Source organism: Mesoplodon densirostris, chromosome 11 (assembly GCF_025265405.1).
Source record: "Mesoplodon densirostris isolate mMesDen1 chromosome 11, mMesDen1 primary haplotype, whole genome shotgun sequence".
Taxonomy (NCBI): domain Eukaryota; kingdom Metazoa; phylum Chordata; class Mammalia; order Artiodactyla; family Ziphiidae; genus Mesoplodon; species Mesoplodon densirostris.
Window position 1 is genome coordinate 12168356 of NC_082671.1, and position 19343 is coordinate 12187698.

General features: G+C 46.9%; 1 protein-coding gene across 1 annotated transcript in view; it reads right to left on the reverse strand.

Annotated features, from left to right (window-relative positions):
- GRIN2B (glutamate ionotropic receptor NMDA type subunit 2B) overlaps window positions 1–19343 on the reverse strand; it is a 303690-nt gene that overhangs the window by 29179 nt on the left and 255168 nt on the right. The window contains exons 4-8 of the mRNA XM_060112445.1: window positions 18616–18818; window positions 17706–17877; window positions 17068–17221; window positions 14153–14278; window positions 10584–10813 (exon numbers count right to left, since the gene is read on the reverse strand). Coding sequence (XP_059968428.1) covers window positions 10584–10813; window positions 14153–14278; window positions 17068–17221; window positions 17706–17877; window positions 18616–18818 — 885 coding nt within the window. The remainder of the gene's footprint in view (window positions 1–10583; window positions 10814–14152; window positions 14279–17067; window positions 17222–17705; window positions 17878–18615; window positions 18819–19343) is intronic.

Genomic DNA, 19343 nt, shown 5'->3' on the forward strand with positions numbered 1-19343 from the left:
GGAATTAAGCATTTAGCACATTTACCATCGAGGTAGTTTCTAGACTTAAGCCATTGATGGTCTCCTAGCCACGAGCACTTCAGAAGCAGTAAGCGAACACTGTTCTTGCTCTAGTTCCCTCCTAAGAGGAGGATGCGGGGGGAACGACACATTTCCCTCCTCTCCAATTCTTTCCTCTTTCTTGAGAGTAGGATCTTTTCTTTTCTGGCCAGATTAAGTAAGTATGTATATTGGTTACTTCCTGGAAGGGAGAAAACATGGTGCCCGACAACATTTCGTGTCTCTTTGATTCATTCATCCCGTCAACACTCATCAAGTAAGTGGCTCTTAAAGGTGAGAGGGGCTGTGAGTTCAGAAACAAAGACAATAGAGCCCTTGGCTATTCCTAGATTGGAGTGAACAGAAGTCTCTTCTAGGTTCCTGTGCATCCATAGCTGGGTAGAGGGTCTACCCCCTCTCAGTGGGTTGGTGGGGTTCCATAATCACCTCCTTGAGAATCCGAGAAGCCTGGTCAGACAGGGGCCCGTGACAGGGGCTTGACTGGATTCTGCTGCCCCAGGCCCGTGTCTCTAGAAGCGTGTCCCTCCTCCCCGTGTCCACACAGAGAGCACATGGGGCTACGGCAATGCAGTAAGACAGGACACAGCTGCAGGCTCCGGAATCAGCTCTCCCTGGAGCAAATCCGATGCCCTCACTTGCTAGTTGCGTGACTTCAGCGAATTTGCTTATCCCTTAAATGACTCCCCTCATCTATAGAAAGATGTCGATAATATCTATCACAAAGGGTGGGCATGAGGATTCAAGGAGATGCAGATGTGAAGAGTTTGACAACAGGCACATAGTGTGTGTTCATTAAATAGTTCAGTCATTGTTCATTAATGAGGGCTGAGGCGGCTGTGTGTCTGCAGGAATCCCAGGTGCTGACACCGGGCCAAGTGAAGCCAGCTCTTATGGGACCTGCCCCTGAGCTGTTCTGTTCTCCCCCATTCTCTGGGGGGCCTGGGGTGGAGGGCAGAGAGTAGGAGAAGCCAGAGGCGGGCAGCACCCACCTCGTGGTGCCGGCATTGACGCTCTCTTGACAAGACCGCTGTGCAAAGCAGACTCTTCTCCTGGTCAGGCAAGTTCACGGGTGCCCCGAGAGACTCTCGGTGAGCAGCTTGGTCTCGCTTCCTGAAGGCAGCTGCTTGTCTACATCAATCCCTCCGGCTCCCCCATTGGCTGCCACCCCTCCCATGTATCTCTGGATGGGCAGCTGCCCCATCCTGAGCAGGAAGCCCAGTGGGCAGGTACCTTTAAAATCACCTCCCTCCACTCCCGGCCCAGACTGGCCCCCTCCTGCCCGAGTGGCCTGATGTGGACTTGAGGGGTGCAGACCTGACCTGCCGTGGGTGGGAACCTGGCCCACCCACCGGGCCACTGGCCAAGACCTGTCACCTGGGTCTTCTCAGGTTTGGGGCAAATGCCAGCCCCTCCCCCATTCTAACTGCACGGGGTGAATCCCAAGCTCTCCCAGTGACCCCCTCAAAGCCCCTTCAGTAGGTCTGAGGGGTGGGAGAAAAGTGGAGGGGGGCACAGCCCCCCAATAACTTCCCCCCAGAGTGGTTTCCTCTCTCAACCCTTTTCAGATGTCTGGTTTCCTGGCTGCATCCTGGCAGGTCCTGCTCAGGCGGCAGCTTTTGCCACGTGGACTTTTATTTCCAGCTGGATGGACAGACTCCTGTTTCGTTTGAAAGGGCTCCCTGAGTGACTCTGATATCAAGACTTGGCCCTAACCCACCCCTTCCTGGGTGTCCCCAACACAGACAGGTCTACGTGGACAAACTAATCCTATAACGATTACACAGAGGACCCAGAACCCCGATTTTCCTCCTCCCGACTCTGCTTCCTGAAAGTCTAAGCTGCCTGCACCTCGGGGACCCTCCATGTGGGCAGCTCTCAGGGTCACACTGGCCGGGAGCCATTGCCCTTGACGCTCTGAGTCTGATCTGCCCAAATAGGGCAGAAGAAATGTCTGAGGCTATGGTGCCTGTAGAGCATGAGCCATCTCTCCTTGGTTCTCTGTGACCCTCACTGGAAAGGAAACCTTGACATGAATTGTAGAAGAAATGGTTGGGCTTCCCCAGCCTCAGGCTCTCTCGGCCACCACCCTCACCCAGCTCTGAACACCGCCTTCCCTACCTTCCTGGCCCTAGCACATGCCCAGCTAGCCCGGCTATGCAGAAGGCTTCCCAAAATACAACAGACTGCACATGAGCCACTGAGGCCCTTGCCCACTTCTCTTGCCACCATTAGGGGGTGGAGAGTGTACTGGAGGCGCCAGAACACCAAAACAAAGGCCCAGAGCCAGCCCGGGCCACAGTCTGCACTGTGAATACAATTCTGACATCTCTAAAGCTTGATTCATTTTAGGTCTGATGTCTTTGGCCACATATAAATTTTCATGGCTGCATTAATTTGTCTCAAAGGACTTGAACTTAGTTGCCCAGAAATGAAGCGCTAATTCTTAATAAATCCCCAAAACACAAGCTAAGATTTCATCAGCCTGTAAAAGCCCCCTTTACGGAAACATTTATTTCTCATTTTTGTTTTTAACCAGAGAGAAAAGGATGTTGAGGAACTCTCTTATTTTTCTTGGACATCTATAAACTTCGGAATAAAAAAACTGCTTTCAACAGTTAGCCAAATGCAACGGCTCACTTCTCTCAGAACCAGAGACTTGACCATAAGTAGCTCCGAACTTCTATGGGATTCCCCAGGGCCTCTTGCTCTTCCCAACCTGGAAGAGGTGGCCTGACCAGAGAGGTCCCATATGGAAGCCACACAGATAAATTCAAGGACCTGACCAGTTCAGAGACACGCTCACTATTTTCTCCCACTCTCAGCTCACCCAAAGCTTGAGTACTGCACTTGGTGGTACATGCTTTGAGTTTTGTTAATAAAATTGTTTGTTGTCTATTGCTGGCTTTCACTTGGGGTCAATTCAGGTGGGGAAACTGTGAATTCATCCTCATGCTAATTTGTGTAGTAGCAATTTTTAAAAATGTCATGGCTCCAGGAAGGCATCTATCTCTCCAATACCTTGCACAGGACCACCTTTCTAAGAAGAGATATACAGAGCAGATCTAGCTTACGATTGGGTTCTGATGGTTTTTTTTCTGTTTTCTTTTTTCTTTCTCTTTCCTTCCTTTTCTTCTTCCTTCCTTCATTTCATTTTTATTTCATTTCACAAAATGATGGTTCCACTAATATCAGCAGAATAAAACAAAATTCTCTTTTTTTTTTTTCCAGGTAAAGACGTCCTTTCTCAGATCAACTCTGTAAAACAGAATTTCCTATGGACATGGGAAACTTGCGTTCCTTATGCAGCTTTGTTAAGTGTCAAGTTCCTAATTACCCAGTTGTCCTGTTATCTTTATGTAGTTTTGGAGGATAGAGATATACATATCTATACACACATATGCACACACATACATGCATATGTGAGTGTGCACTCCTATGTAACAGGGAAGATACATTCATCTACATGAAGAGAGAGGACACCTGTTTGCCTTTGATGAGCAAAACATCACCTGTGCCTGATGATCAAATAATGTCCCTTGCAGTCCCGTGATACGAACAGCACAGTGAAATCCAGAATATAAGAGGGCTGCATTAATAATATTTTCCCCAGAAGAGTTGTGAAAATGATACACCTTACAAAAACATGTCCTCAGTCCCCTTTGACAATGGCCTCCCTGCTCAGAGGTCTAGTAGAAGGCTGCGTGGGGAGTGTACACACAGATGACACGCTACACACTGGGAGAAACGAACAGCAATCAGGCTCAAGGACAGAGCCAAAGGGAGCACACAGTGACACGCGGGGTTTTTATTGTCTCTTTAAAATTAACCAGCAGGGAGAAGACTCCCTCTGGGTGTAAACCATGTCTCTGCAAATCTTCAGGGGGACGTAGATCTGTTCTTCCAAGCAGAGATTAGTGGGAAGAGGAACTGAACTGGATTCTGCTGTAAGAAATACCCGCTTTGGAAGGACGGGGCTGGGTGGCTGACAAGAGCAGGGGAGTAAGAGCACCAGGGTTTAAGGGGGGCAAGCCCCTGAGAGTGCAGGTTACAGGAGGGGCACTGAGGCCCCGTGTTCGTTTCCTGTGGCTACCATAACAAACCACTGGTGGCTTACAACAATACAAATGTATCTCGCCCGTTCTGGAGGCCAGGAGTCCAAAATCAAGGTGTCAGCAGGGCTGCGCTCCCTCCAGAAGCTCTAGGGGAGAATCCACTCCTTGTCTCTCCTGACTTCTGGTGGTTCCAGGTGTTTCTGCGGCTGCCACACTCCCATCTCTGCCTCTTACTTCTCCTGGTCTTCTCTTCTGCATCAGCTCTCTCTCTGCCTTTCTCTCATAAGGACACTTGTCATTGGATTGAGCAGCCATCCAGGACGGCCATAACCGAGATGCTCAACTTAATTACATCTGCAAAGATCTTTTTTTTTTTTTTTCCAAATAAGGTCACCACTCGCAGGTTCCAGGGATTAGGATGTGGACGTTATCTTTTGGGGGACCAGCATTCAACCCCTAGAAGCCCCAACAGTATAGCAGAGTGGGGAGTGTGGGAAGTCACAGAGGTCAGGAAGCAGGTGGTCATTCAAGGACAGGAGGGCACAGTGAGGCCTGATGCTATAAAGGGGACACAAGAAGGAGAGAAAGGGGACCCTGGGGCTCCCTCGGGAGCTCAGCAATCAACACGGGGACACCCGTATCCCTGGACCGGGAGGGTGACCACTGCTAAGCCCTACGGATGCCTTAGTCAAGGCAGCCAGTCAAGAATGGACTCGGGAATTAGAGTTCAAGGGGGTCAGCTGGGGGCCATAAGTAGTCCCATTCTCAAATAAACCTAGAGAAGTGGTGAGAGCTGACCCTGAGCAACAGAGCTGGGCTGCTTAAGCCCCAGGGCTTTGCTCTGAATGCATCTGGATGGAGGCCGCCCTGGCAGGAGTGAATGGGTTCAGTACTTGGGGTGGTGGCCCATGCACTGGACCAGCTAATTAGGTTCAGCTAATTAGGAGACAAAGGGGCACGTGTCCCTTCTCCCACCCATGTGCGTCCTGTACCCCGTACAGCCCCAGGGTTTGGGGAGTTTTCTTCTCTTGTCACTTCCTCCAGAACTGCTCTTGACCAGCTGTAACAAAAGGACCAGATGCCCGACAGCTCCAAGGGACTCCATGTAATAAATCACACCCTATTTTTGCGCAGCTACCTGGAGGCCCAGCCCAGGCCCTAATTTCTAGGCTCCCGGCTAGTTGGTCATTCCTGCTGCTTTCCCTGGTGAGTTACTTTTAGCTCCCTATTCCATGACCTGACCAAGATGGTCTGGGCCAGGACCAGGGTGTGACAGATCAGGCTTGAGGTCAGCTGTCTCCCACTGGCTTCTGGCCTAGAGTTAATAGGGCAAGGAAGTACCTTTTGTACAGTGGCAAGCAAGGCCCATTTCCTCACCCATGCTCAAATGCCATGTAAGCATCACACATCAGTGTAGTTGTGTAAATATGCTTATCCCCAGGCTGGTTTTCTTCGAGGATGCACACTGACACATTTATTTGCGTGCTGATTTAAAAAGTCATACACTGCCTATCCACCAAAAGGACATGAGACAGCTTCCAGACCCTATGGAACTTCTCAGAAACTCAGAAGAATCATTATCTAGAAAAGCCACGGGGTTCTTACTCAGTTTTTAGAAGGCTATCCTGATTGCACCTTCAGTGTTGCAGGTGAAGATGTCTGCCCTCATTAACCAGATAAACACCTTTTGACATTTAAAGTTCATAAAGTTCCTGTAGTTCCTTGAGGAAAAGAACAGCAAAATACAGTGCGGGCGTACATCACACTGGTGGCAGGAATGTGTGAGGTAGGATGCAGCCTTGGGAGCCCCCTGGCCTGACGGCAGCCCCTAGTGACCTTGACAGCCTCTGCCTCCCTGCAGGCTTCCTTCACCCCCTGAACCTATCACTGCTGCCAACCCTCTGCCACCCTCCAACAGTGGCTTAAAGCTCACGGTCACAATAGGCCCAGGCTAGAGTCCATTTGTGGGCCATTAGCCTGCCCAGGTCCAGGAAAGCACCACCATTCTCTGTTCAAAGGAATGCCTCTGAAAGACTTATTAAATAAAGGGCAAATGTTAAAATACTAATTACTTTGGATCAGTTAATCAGATAGCTCCTCTTTAATAGAGGAAAAGGATCCCACTTGTTAAGCATTGGGAAGGTGGATGGGAAGGTCAGGAAGAAAGAGGATTAACTGGGAAGAGCACTGGCGTCTGAACACGGTGGCACACTGTTGAGGGGCTGTTAGCCAGCCAGGAACATCAGAAGGGCAAATGACTTAACCTCTCCAAACTTCAAGTTCCTCATCTACAAATGAAGGTATTATAAAAGCATCATTACATAAGATAATCTATGTAATGTATTGGGCATTACGCCTGGCTCCCGAGAGCTGAAAAAAAATGTGTGCAGAGCTATCAGTGTTGAAGTCATATTAATAATAATGATAATTGCTATTATTATTATCAGTACTAGTAGTAGAGGTAGTAATAGCAGCCTTGGCAGTGGTAGTGTACGGTGACCTAAGAAGGGTTAGGTTGAGTGGAACCAAACTGAAGGTCGTTGAATGAGAGGGTAGGAGACTCAATGAGGAAGTGGGTGGGGTGCAGGGGTGTCAGTACCAATACTTAGCTGTGTCATAACTTTGTCTGGGATTCGCTATAAGGGAGACATCCTGGCAAAGTGACTTTTAAAGCCAAACACACAGGAACTCAAACCCTGGCTCTGTCGCTTGATAATGTATGACTTTAGGGAATCACGAAAGTTCCCAGAGTCTCAGTGTCCTTATTTGTAAAATGGGAATAATCATACCTGATGAAGATTATTCATCTAACATATATGTCAATACTTAATGTATCCAGTGCCCGGAAAATATGTCTCCTGTTCACCTGGCCAAACTCTCCTCCATACTGTGGTTGGCCGGCTGCAAAATGAGAAATCCGTCTGGATAGCTGAGAATATGAGAATGAGCATTGTGGGCTCTTTGTTAAGAGAAGAAAGATGTCACCAGCTTCCTTATATCCTCCTCCCACTGGGAGAGCTGATGGAATGTACAGTAGGGCTGCTAAACATTAGAACTTGCACCCATATTTAGTTATAGCATGTAGTGGAATAATTCTGAATTCAATGATGTAATGTGCTATTGCAAGGTGGAAGCCATCCAATAAAAAAGGAGCCCCCAAATAGGATTTCATGGAAATTTAACTCTGAACATTCTGACTTTGTACGTTAACATAAATGAGATCTGGGAACATTTTCCTGCCATAAAATTGAAGACAATTTCCTAAAATATCTAAATCTAATGACTACAAATATCTCCCCATCATCACTCCAAAATATTTATCATTTGGTCTGAGTTACATAGAAGATATGTCATGCGTGATAGTCAAAACAAGTATAGAAACCCTTCTCCACTTTAAATGTTACCTTCCTTGATGAAAATTTAATTACACTGAAAAGAGAGTCTTCAAAATCACCTCATTTCTGTTCTCAATGTTATCGTTTTGAAGACCTTATTATTTTCTTTTGCTAAATTCACAGAATATACTTCCTCTCATGTAAAGTCATTCTCAAGACTTAGTTTTCTTTAGGTGTTTTGAAGTAAAACTAATAAGAATTTTGACATTTTAAGTGCACTTTCAGAAAACTCTCTGACTTACAATACTGTTTCTGACACTGATCTGCAGTTGTATGTCATTGGTTACTTAAATGTTTTCTATACTTCTGTAAATTATGTTGACCCTTTCTGGTCAGATGCTTACAATTCACTATTTTGTCATTTGCAGAGTTCTGAAATGGATCAGATAATCATTTTCAAACTGAACATCTGTTAAAGGGTTCTTGCTCTCTTGCTGCTTTCTTTGCCTGTAATGCTTAGTCCATTGCTCTGTGCAAGAGACTCTTAAATTAATACACCATCTCTCCCTCTCTCTCTATAGAGTTTTTGTAAAAATGATAACCAAGTTATGGTCACTGCCCTTGTGAAGCTCATGGTCAAATAAGGGGAGATACGGACAGGTACATGTCTGTATATTACAATGTGGGAGACAAGTGCTATAATAAAGGTATGAATGATTGCCATGACAGAGGAGACAATGGCTAACTTCCCAGATAAGCCCAGATGAGAAGGCTTTACAAACAAAGGGATCTCTGATCTGTTTCTTGCAATTTCAGTAGGAGTTTGGTGAGTGAAGAAGTAAGGAGAAGAACACCCCAGGCAGATGCACAGAGGCGGCGCTGGGAAGGATAAGGAGGCAAGGATGCCTAGAACATAGGGTGCAAGAGTCTACGCATTGGCTGATGAGACAGAATTGCTGGTGCACGCTGGGAATCATTTGTAAAACCTCTGAGCACCACGCCTGAAAAAAGTTGTCTTTATTCTGTGAGCAATGGAGCCACTCAAGTTCTTTAAGCAAAGATGGGATCCAACTTCTCAGAACATAACCAACGTGGTGTGGAGGACAGACAGGGGCAGAGCCTCTCTGTCCAAGCAGCCCAGAACAGTATGTTCTTTTGAAACCACAGAAGGGGAAACAATCTCCCTCCATCTCAATTATGCTTAGTTCAAGTAGAAAATCATTCAGTTGTTGCCGGATGGCCCTTGAGAGGATGAGAAACATAAATACAGCGTCCTAACGAATTCTTAGAGGGAACGAAAGAAAACACTGTGACAATTGTGGTGGATCTCCTACTTAACAGCCCAGAGTCCCCAGAAGGGCTGTGGCCCACCACCCTTCGACCATGTTATTTACTGCATGGTGACACGGTCCCACCACACTCTGCATGGGGACACACTCCGTCACACCTCTGCCGTTCCCTGATGTGAGAATATGGTCCTCCGTACCCGACAGATCCACATGTGGGGACGTGGCCTGTCACGCTTCTGCCACATTCATGTCTTAGGGTGGCCGTGGCCCACCTCAGCTCCGCCACATCCAAGCACGGAGCCCTGGGAGATCAGCTGTTCTCAGCACCACGACTGCCCAGGTCACAGAAATAGGCACAAAAAGTAGTTGTAGAAAGGGGTGAAAGGAGAGGTCTAGCTTAAAGTTTCTGAGAGGATCAAAATGGTAAAGGAAGGATGCTGACAAAGCAATAAGGAGAGAGAGAAAGGTTTGAAGTGAATTAAGTAATGGATGAATATCTGAAGAAATGCATAATAAATCATGAGTTAGAAGAAAAGAAGTAAAAAAAAAACTAAGCTTAAAGATAAGAGAGAAGGAAATAGAAGAGAGGGAATGTTTTTAAAAGTAAGGAAGAAAAATAAAGTGAAAAGGAAGACAAACCAGAGAAAGAGCTAACCTAAAGAGGTGAACATCGTGAGTGATCCATGTACGTGTGTGTATATATATATATATATATATATATATATATATATTTGTTTTTTCATTCCCTTAAGAAGGTGTTTATCTTCCTTATGCTTTTGAACGCCCTTGGTGAGCAGTGATGAGTAGATGGAGAAATCATAACTTGAGTCCCCAAAGAGCACATCTCCTCCTTTTCATTCTTCTCAAACCATTTGCTAAGTGTTTAAGGTTTTGTCTTGGGAAAAGCTGACCCACGTGATAAAGCATTAACTACATATGACCTATGTGGTCTAAACACACATCTGTCTATATCACATAGTTTCATCCCGGGGGAAGGGGTGGGAAATCACATTTTCTAAATCTTAAGGAAACAGAGAGGAGGAGACATTGTAAATGAAAGTCTCCGGAGTGATCTGGGGTATCCAGGGGCTCTCCTGGGCACTCCAGGAAGGTAGCCGCTAGTGCTGGGGTTGGACCAGAGCTCCCACGGAACCTGTGTTGCTTCCAGCAGACCTAGAGAGTCACATGTACTGAGCCTGGGTTTTACACATCCTCACCCAGAAACCATGGCAACCAGCAGACACTTACTTCCCTTCCTCTCTTCACGGCACAGGCCAGCAGGGAGGCCTGCGGTTGGTATGGGGACAACCCATTCATCGGCACCCCCCGATCCAGTTAAATAGCAGCTACTTTTCTTCAGGACACCATGAGAACAATCCTCCTTCTTGACCCTGGGAACCCACGAGCGTGCAGAGGAACAAAGGTGGGGCGTGCAGGCGACCAGCCCTGGGAGGAAAATGAGGGCCGTGATGGGCCGGCACCCTCAGCGTGGGTGCGCGGGGCGGCCCTCTAATAACAGCCCAAATGTGCAGCCTTCGGCTGCTGAGAGGCCACCTGAGCGTCCCAGACAAGAGGAACCCTGCACTCAGAAAACCGCTAACACACCAAGCCCCTCATTTGCAGCCCAGGGCGTGCTGGTGACAACCTTTCACAAATGAGAAGGCGAACATGAAGTAATATTATTTCGGTGGGGAAACTGAATTCTGCTCCCGTGTCCCAATTTCAGGAGCCATAAGGAAGAATGGTCGATTCTAAAGATTCAGGAAATTAACAGGTCCGTGAGAGCTCTGAGTATGGCTGAGAATGGGACTGGGGGAAAGATGGGAGGTTTCAAATGGTGCTCCTACCTTTTTGTCACTCAGGCCGGAAACCTGGTCCACATACTCCTCTTGGATCATGAAGGCAGCTAAGTTGGCAGTGTAGCTGGCCAGGAAGATGACAGCAAAGAAGGCCCACACCGACACCATGATCTTGGAGGTGGTCCCCTTTGGGTTCTGCACGGGGACGGAGTTGTTAAACACCAGGCCCCACAGTAACCAAATAGCTTTGCCGATGGTGAAAGATGGGCCACCCGGCTCTGGCAGGACAAAAAGACAAGGACAGAAGGTTAAGACAGCGTCACGGGTTCTATTTAAACTCACAAGTACTTAGAGCTGGTAAGTTCCTGCTCAGAGCAGGAAACCCGCCAGCAAAGCCCCAGCCCTAAAGCTACCCTTAGGTAGCTTTTTCAGTTGAGAGCTTGTGTCTCTCTTCTCCTGGGACCCACAGGAAGGTGGAAGAGAAAAACCAGAGGCCTGGGGTGTGTGGGGGCTCTTACTCCAACCAGTGATCATGACTCAGCCAGGGCACCGCAGGAGCCAGCTTCCTGCCCTGATGGATGTAAGACCCTTAAGGGCCCATCAAGACTGAGTAACGAAGGCCACCATCCCACTGTGGTCACACTTGCATCCTCATTACCATGGTCCCCAAATTCATATTTGTATCTGCCGAGAAAGCATTTCAATTTCAAAGAAGGTCAACCAGAACCCTGTGGGGTCTTTTTCTCCCACTAGTCATATATCTCCTCCAATTTTATTCACGGATGCTGCTTTGAATGCAGTTGATCCTGATTCTTCTGTGGCTTCCAGCTCTTAGCACTCAATGTTTGTTTGTTTGTTTTTGCGGTACGCGGGCCTCCCACTGTCGTGGTCTCTCCCATTGCAGAGCACAGGCTCCGGACGCACAGGCTCAGCGGCCATGGCTCACGGGCCCAGCCACTCTGCGGCATGTAGGATCTTCCCGGACGGGGGCATGAACCCACATCCCCTGCATTGGCAGGCGGACTCTCAACCTCTGCACCACCAGGGAAGCCCAGCCCTCAATGTTTTGAAGGCAGCCTTGACCTCACTCCAGTGCCAACACCTCCCACCTGGTTCCCTCCAGTAGGGCCTGCCTTCCGTGTAAAAGAATACCAGGCGGCCCAGAGAGTCTGCCAGAGATCCCTGGCTTGGCCACACGTATCTGAGGGTGGAAAGGTAGGCTGTCTTTGTCCTCCACCCAACCTTCACACAGATCATGCAGGGCTTCTGCCCGCATATTTATTGTGACCTCTCTGCTTTCTCTGCTTGGCAATGGTGAAATCTTGCCTGCTGTCTGGGTCTGCATGCAGCCCCTCTGCTGCAGAAACGAACATCTGCCTGCACAGTTTTACAGCACATTAGCACAGGTGTTTCAATGCTATCTGTGATCCTGAGAGCATCTGCTCAGCCACCTAAATCATCAGTGACTACACATGTCGAGCCTAAGATCTAACTGTGCACACACATCTGTGCGAGTGGACCTTATTTCATGGAACAGATGCATAACTGAAAAACTGTTTATAAATCAAAGTTTTGTGCATTGTAAAATGCCCCAAGGAGACTTGATAGTTAAAGCGGCCCCATGTTGAATTCTTTGGCGAAGTCAAGCATCCTTTGGTAAAGTGAGTAATCGTAAGCCCTGGCTCTGATTTTTGTGTCTGAATTTTTGCCTCTTTGATTTTCTTTGCGGGGTCGGGGAGGGTGAACACTAGCTTTGGTTCTTGACATTGTCAACATATGTGTGTACTCTTGTGCTTCTCGGATGTTTCACTTGTTACTAATGCCCACCGGGATGGGGAGTAGTCATGGCTTTTGGATGACCCTTTGGCACAGGCAGGAAGCCCCTGACTATTCCGTATTGTGGAGGCATCCAAGTGTCCACCCAAGAAGGCGCACCCCAAATGAGAAGGTAGGTCTACACCTGGAAATACCTCAGTGCAGGGGTGGCTCATAGCCTGGACTGTGAATTCAACGGAAGCACAAGGGGAGCCTTGGCAAAATACTGACATACCATCCCCAGAGATTCTTACTAAATTGGGGTGAGGTGCGGTGGTTAGGTAGAGAACCACTATTCTGAAACATACAATGGTTCAAGTCCTGCTCTGGACTTAGTGGATCAGAATATTAGAATATGAGGTCTATGCATCTTTGCCTTTTAAGTGCCCCACAGGTGATTCTTATGTGTAGCTGGGGTTAAGAATCTTTCCCCTTTGATGCATAATTCCAGGATAGAGCTCACATGGTGGATGGGAGAAGACGCAGAGAAGGCATAATATTTCCTAATCCCGGTGCTCTCAGGAAGTGTTAGAAGAGATATCTATAAGGACCCCTTGGCCCCCTTCAGAAATCTAGTAAACTTCTTGTGAAGTCTCATAAATGCCTCAAACACATGGGTAGCCCTCACATCTCTGGACCTTCCTAGCCAGGAAGATGGACCACCCCCAAGAGTAGCTGTGGGTGAGAATTGTTATCTCCCAGCCATTTTATTTCAAATACCCAACTCCTCTACCTCCTGGCAGAGAGATGTAAGCCGGGGACACATGCTTTGGGGATCTTGTACCTCAGAGGTTATCCTTTGGCTGTGGATAGTTGTTTCAGCCACAACTACCCTGCATGTACCCTGGGGTAACCTGTTTTTTCTTACTATTGATACATGTGTCTAATCTGCCTTGTTAGCACATCTGATCAGACAGACTGCTCGTAGCCTAAGGTTATCAAAAGAGTTTCCTCTGACATGTTTATGTTACACGTTTCCGCTGCCAGCTTTGATCTCACTTGCTTAGGGGTGGAACTGGGCTTGGGGTCAGGCTTGAGGCAGGGAGGGGACATACAGATTCAAACTAACATCTAAATTGAGGTTTTGTGTGTGTGTGTGTGTGTGTGTTTGCTTCTTGTTGTTTATTTGCTTTAATAATGGGAAATGATCAGAAAGTTTTGGGATCTACACAAGTTTTTGTTAAGGGGTTCAGTCACATAGTCTAGAAGATAGGTAATAATAGAAGAAAGATAAAAGTTTTCACATGCATGCTCTACTAAGTTTGGGCTACTTAATAGAATGGCTACATGTGCATAAAACTTAAAAGACTAGAAGTATATATACCAATATATTAACAGATATTATTTCTTGCTGATAAACTTATGGGTGATTATTTTTAGTTTTATCTAATGCATTTGCAAATCTTTCATAAATTCCACAATAGACTTTAAAAGTCAGGATTAAAGCTCCACTCTTTCCAAATGAACAGATGAGTAGAATGTTACAAGGGTATCCATCACTATTTTTAAGGTCTATCACTTTCATATGAATCAGTCTTCTACTTACTTCTCAGGTTAAAGAAAAATGTTAATCCCAATTATCACTGTACATTTAGAAATTAATATTTTCTGAACACCAAGGTAAAATGAAAAACCATAGCACTGATTAGAACCCCTTAATTGGGGTCTTTCTAACGGGTCCCCAAGGTGGTGACCTTGAAGACTGAGGGTTAGGGCGGAGGCAGGCAGCAGATGAGGGGCACAGAGGTTCTGAGCTGAGAACTAGAGAAAGGCAGGAAGGCAACGGTTACAGCTGGCCTTACCTCTGCCATCGGCGAGGCACCTGTTGTAACCCACAGGGCTGAAGTACTCGAAGACGAAGACGGCCACGGCGGAGACAAGGAGCAACATCACGAACATCATGACCCACACGTCGGCGCTGAATGGCTCTGGGGAAGCAAAACATCAGCGCTCAGGGTTAACGCAGAGAACAAACGGGTCCTGATTGACTCGCATGTTCATTCACCCGCACGACTCCTATCTTCGGGGAAACAAGCCACAGGTGTGTGCGTCCCTTCAGAAAGCCATTTAGGGAGGAAGGAGTAAGCTATATCCAAGCCTCTCCATCCCCCTGATGGGCGTGTCAAAGCTTGTTTTCTTTCAAACATATGAGAAGGACGGCCTCTTGCCCGTCCTTTTTGAGATTGTACAGATAGTTTCTGCCATGACTGGACCACTATCTGGGTCTTTTGGAAAACAGTGGAACTAGAATAAGTACTAGACATGGATAAGTGAGTCGTGTTGGACTGGCTCTTGGTTTCCGCTCCTATCTATATGCCACACCCCACAGCTGGACCTGGAAAAGTTTTCACCAATGCTTCCGAGCCTTGAGGCCAAGTCCATTCTCAACAAACTTGGTTACTCTTTGTGGCTTGAATTGGTTCAGTACTAATTGGGCACAATGTATAACTCCCTTGCCCCCTTGCTTCACTTCTCTTAAACTTTCCAGCCTAGATTTGCTTTTTCAACCTGGTTTGACGTGGTATATTTTATTAGACATCATTAGTGTAGGAGAATACGTCAATGTTAAAAAAAAAATCCATCCACAATAAATATCAGTGTCTCCAACACTGGGAATTTAGCAAATGACAAGGGGACATGATAATTAACAAAACCACCTCAATCTAGTCCCTATTTCCAGGTGACAAGGTTGATGGGACAAGAACAGGCAAGAGAGTAAGAATGTTCTACATATGCTTTCTTTAACTTTTGAAAATCATTTTTGCTGACTCTCTTCCAGTTGATCTAAATCTCTCTGGCTCAGAGGTGTCCAGAAATTGAATACTGAATTCCAGGAGCCCTCTCTCTGGAGACCTGTAAAAAGGGACAATCACTCTTCGGTCCCATAATACAATGCTTCCTCAATTGTGCCTCAAAATAGTTCTGGCCTTTTTAGCTGTCACATCACACTGTAAATTCAGAACTAAGTGAATTAACATGCTGTTTCCTCCATCTTCCAAATCATTAATAAAGATGAAATTGAAAAGGGAGGGAAAGGGGCTGAAAATTAGAAAATATTTCCTTATTTTGGAACCTACTTTACTTTTGAACTCCCAAGGGAATTATAAAAGCCTGGTCGCTTAATTAATTGAAAAGGGACCTTGATATGGCACACACCGACTGTGAAATGCAAAACCCTTCGGTGGCAGCCAGAGATGCGAGGGTGGAAGGTACAACTCAAAGCCTCTGTACGGTGGAATAGAGACCCTCTCCTCCTTGGGTCTGATTGATTGAAATCCTACTCTGATCCCAGTTTGTCCAAGATTAGGAAATAACTGAGTAAAAGCACCGTCTCTATGCTTTCTTTCCCCCCATTAAGCCCAGAGCAACTTTCGGTACACAAAATACAGAAAATATTTGTGTTGGTCTACATAGTTTAAGAAAGTACTTTCACCACGTAGTTTCTACTATCCTTTAATGGCCCTTTCATTATGGATTATTATATCTATTTTACAGAGCAGTAAACTAAGACTTAAGAGGTCCCAGCCCTTTGTAAGTTCATACTCAGAAGGTGGCAGAGACAGGTTACGAACAGAGGGCCTCTGGAGGCAAACGTCTGGGCTTTTCCATTTTATATCACATCTTAGTCTCGGCCCACTGCACTCCTTCCTGATTTTAGGAGTCGAGCTCTGAAATGCCCCCATGTGTACTAACACACAGGCTGCAAGGGCAGCCACATCTGGGCTTTAATCCTGGATCTGCTCCTTACTAGCTGAGAGACGGTTGGAAAATTGCATAACCTAGGATTGTTTCCTAAGCCATAAACTGGCTATTATAGTAGTGTCAATGAAGTAATATAATCAAAGTTTGTACAACAATGGCTGAGCCTTCACATAGCAAGTATTCAATAAAAAAAAGGGTTGGTATCCTTTAGAGAGACTGTGACTGGTCCAAGGGCTTTCAGCTTGTTTATGACCAAACCAGCTTCCTATCTCCTAGCCCAGTGGCCTGTTTTCAAGGTGACATTTTATTTTTCAATCCCTTGCTCTCACAGCCCCTGCCAAAAATACGGGGTATGAGCTCACAAAAGACCTCATCTAATTGAAATCTTGGCCTCGCCTCACCCAGTCTTATATCATACGGAAGGCTCTGACACATAAGTGATCCTGGAGAGTGAGGTACAGGTTCTATGGGGAAGGACGGGGTCGGTGGGTGGGAGAATCAGAGCAGCTTTATCTGGCAAAGGCTCCAAACATTCACGGGAAAACAGAAAACCTTTTTTTTTTTGGTAGCACTGAGCTCCACTCTTGAAGCTAATTTGAAACAAACAGGTATTTGAATGATATCCAGAATTAGACATTATTAAAGCAGGAAGCAGCTTCAGAAATCAGCTAGTGGAAATGCCTTCTTCTGTGGATGAGGAGACTGGGCCTCAGGATGGAGCAAGTTTGTTCAAGGTCAAATGCAGGAGTGAGACTCAAGTAGGACCCCTGGTTACCGGTCCTGTACTGTTTTCTTACTGGGTACCATGCCTTCCTATTTTTGAGGGTATTCTTCAGTTTTCACATTGGAGAATGATCCATTCTGAGGTCCCCCAATGAAATCCCTGGCTGAGGGAAGCTCCTGAAAAATCAGCTCCTGGCTGAGAGAGCCTGGCCACGAGCTCCTGTACCTGGTTCTCATTCCCTCTACCTGTCCCTGGGTCCATATCCTTCACGCCTGCAAGCCCATCACTCACCTAAGAAGGCAGAAGGTGAGACGGTCCCATTGCTGCGTGACACCATGACACTGATGCCCGTCTCTATGAAGGGCACGGAGAAGTCGACCACCTCCGATCGCTCCTCGTTGATGGTCAGCGACCCCACTGCCATGTAGGCCCTCTTCATGACCACCTGGGGAGAAAGACGCAAGGCTCCAGCTAGGGCATCCAGGAAGGCAAGGGGCCACCGTGCAGAAAATATCTGGGGCCCTACAGCGCTTTCCTTTGTATAGTGGGAACAGTACATTTCATTTATAGCCTTCCCTCGGTATCTGCGGGGGATTGGTTCCTGGACCTGCCGTGGATACCAACACCTGAGGACACTTAAGTCCCAAAGTCAGCCCTCCTTATCCACGGATTCCACCAACTGAAGACTGTAGACACAGTACAGGATCCGCGGTTGGCTGAATCCACAGACGCAAAACCCACAACAGCTAGGGAGGGCCGACCATACATTTACTGAGAAAAATCTGCTCATAAATGGCCCACATAGTTCAAACCCATGTTGTTCAAGGGTCAGCTGTACTATTTTATAGTTTCTAAAATTTATAAAATGAGCGTTTTAAAAATATTCAATAAATGAAACACGGAAATGGCCCTGAATTCCTGACACTTACCTCTCCAATCATACCGTTCCAGGTTCCATTGATTTTCTTCCCATGCTTGCCATTGGTAACCAGATAAAGGTCATAGGTGAACTTCACAGATTTAGAAATTTTCTTAAGGATGTCAATACAGAACCCCTTGCAGCATTTTTTGATGTAACCTGGCTCCTCATCTGTTTTATTTCTAACCAGGTAAAGAAACAAAAAACAAAAACAAGGCTTTTATACAAGAGGCACAATATTACCCTTGCCAACCACAAAGCAGGCCCTCCTTCACAGCTCAGCACAATTTATGTCAGGCCCGGATGAGGACATCAATCAGACCACAGAACTGCAATAATCTTATTACCTCATCATATTGGACCATGTTTTCTCATACTTTTAAATGCTCCTTTGAAGTATAATATCTATCAGGAAAGTGCACATATCCTAAGGGTTCAGCTGGATGAATTTTCATACGCTGAACCCACCCATTTAACCGGAACCCAAATTCAGATATGGAAGAGTTACCAGCACCTTAGAGGCCTCTTGTTCTCCCTTCCAGGCCCTTCCCACCCTCACCAAAAAGAACCATTATCCTGACTTCTATCAGCACAGATGAATTGTATCTATTTCCAAAAATGTTTCTAAAGACATGCTGGCCTCAGAAAGCCTCTTGCAACACCCATGTAAACTTAAATCTCCAAGAACTTGAGGTCCTGGTCACTGAGACCACGCAAGGCCCCAGAAACGATCACATAGTTAGCAGTTAATTCTCCCGGGTCGTGATCCGGACAGAACCAGATGCCAGACCACAGGGCTGCCAGAAACTCCACGGCTCAACAGTAACGAGATTCAGACATGGTGCCCAATGCATTCTGTGCCTCGGATCCCAGCCGGGTGCTGAGAGCTGGGGCAAACCTGACTTTCCCCGGCCACGTACTCAGAGATGATGCGCTTCTGGCAGGGCACCGTGTTTCTCATGCAGGTTCCACTCAGAGGGTCCACGCTTTCCACAATGACGAACGGGGCCTCCTCCAGCGTTACGATGCTCAGATGGTCATCCTCCTGCTCTTCCGTCTCCGGACACATCCGGGGCCACACGTAGTACTTCATCTGCAGGGACTTGTCTTTCCACTTCCCCACCTGCACAGGGATAAACAAGGGCTCAGAAACCACCGGCGGAGACAGAGCTGCTTCTCCTGGCTCCCCCGGGAAGCTGTTAAACGAAGTCCAGAGATGCAGGCATCGTCCAGAATAGAGACGAAACCTCCTTAGACCACATGCTCGGGATGAGACTTACTGTGTCCGAATCTAAGAAAGGTAGGCTCTTCATCTACTCACCCACTTACCAGACATGGGCCCGGCACTCTGCTAAACCTCGTGGCTTAAAGAAGCATCTTTTTGCCCTTTGTGAAGTTCACACTGAGTGAAGGAGTCAGAAATGTAAGCAAATGTTTACAGCACCGTGTGATAAGTGCTCAGACTGAAGCCTGTCCCAGTGCTGGGAGGAGGCCAGGGCCTCCTGCCTTGAGTGTCTATTGGAGTTTTCTCCTCAGCTGTAACAGGGAGCAGGACGGTGAGAGCAGCAAATAGCTTTGGAAAGGTCAACAGAGCGACGGGAGCAAGTGAGCCAGAACGATGTGCTTTGGCTTGTGCCAGAGGCCTAGT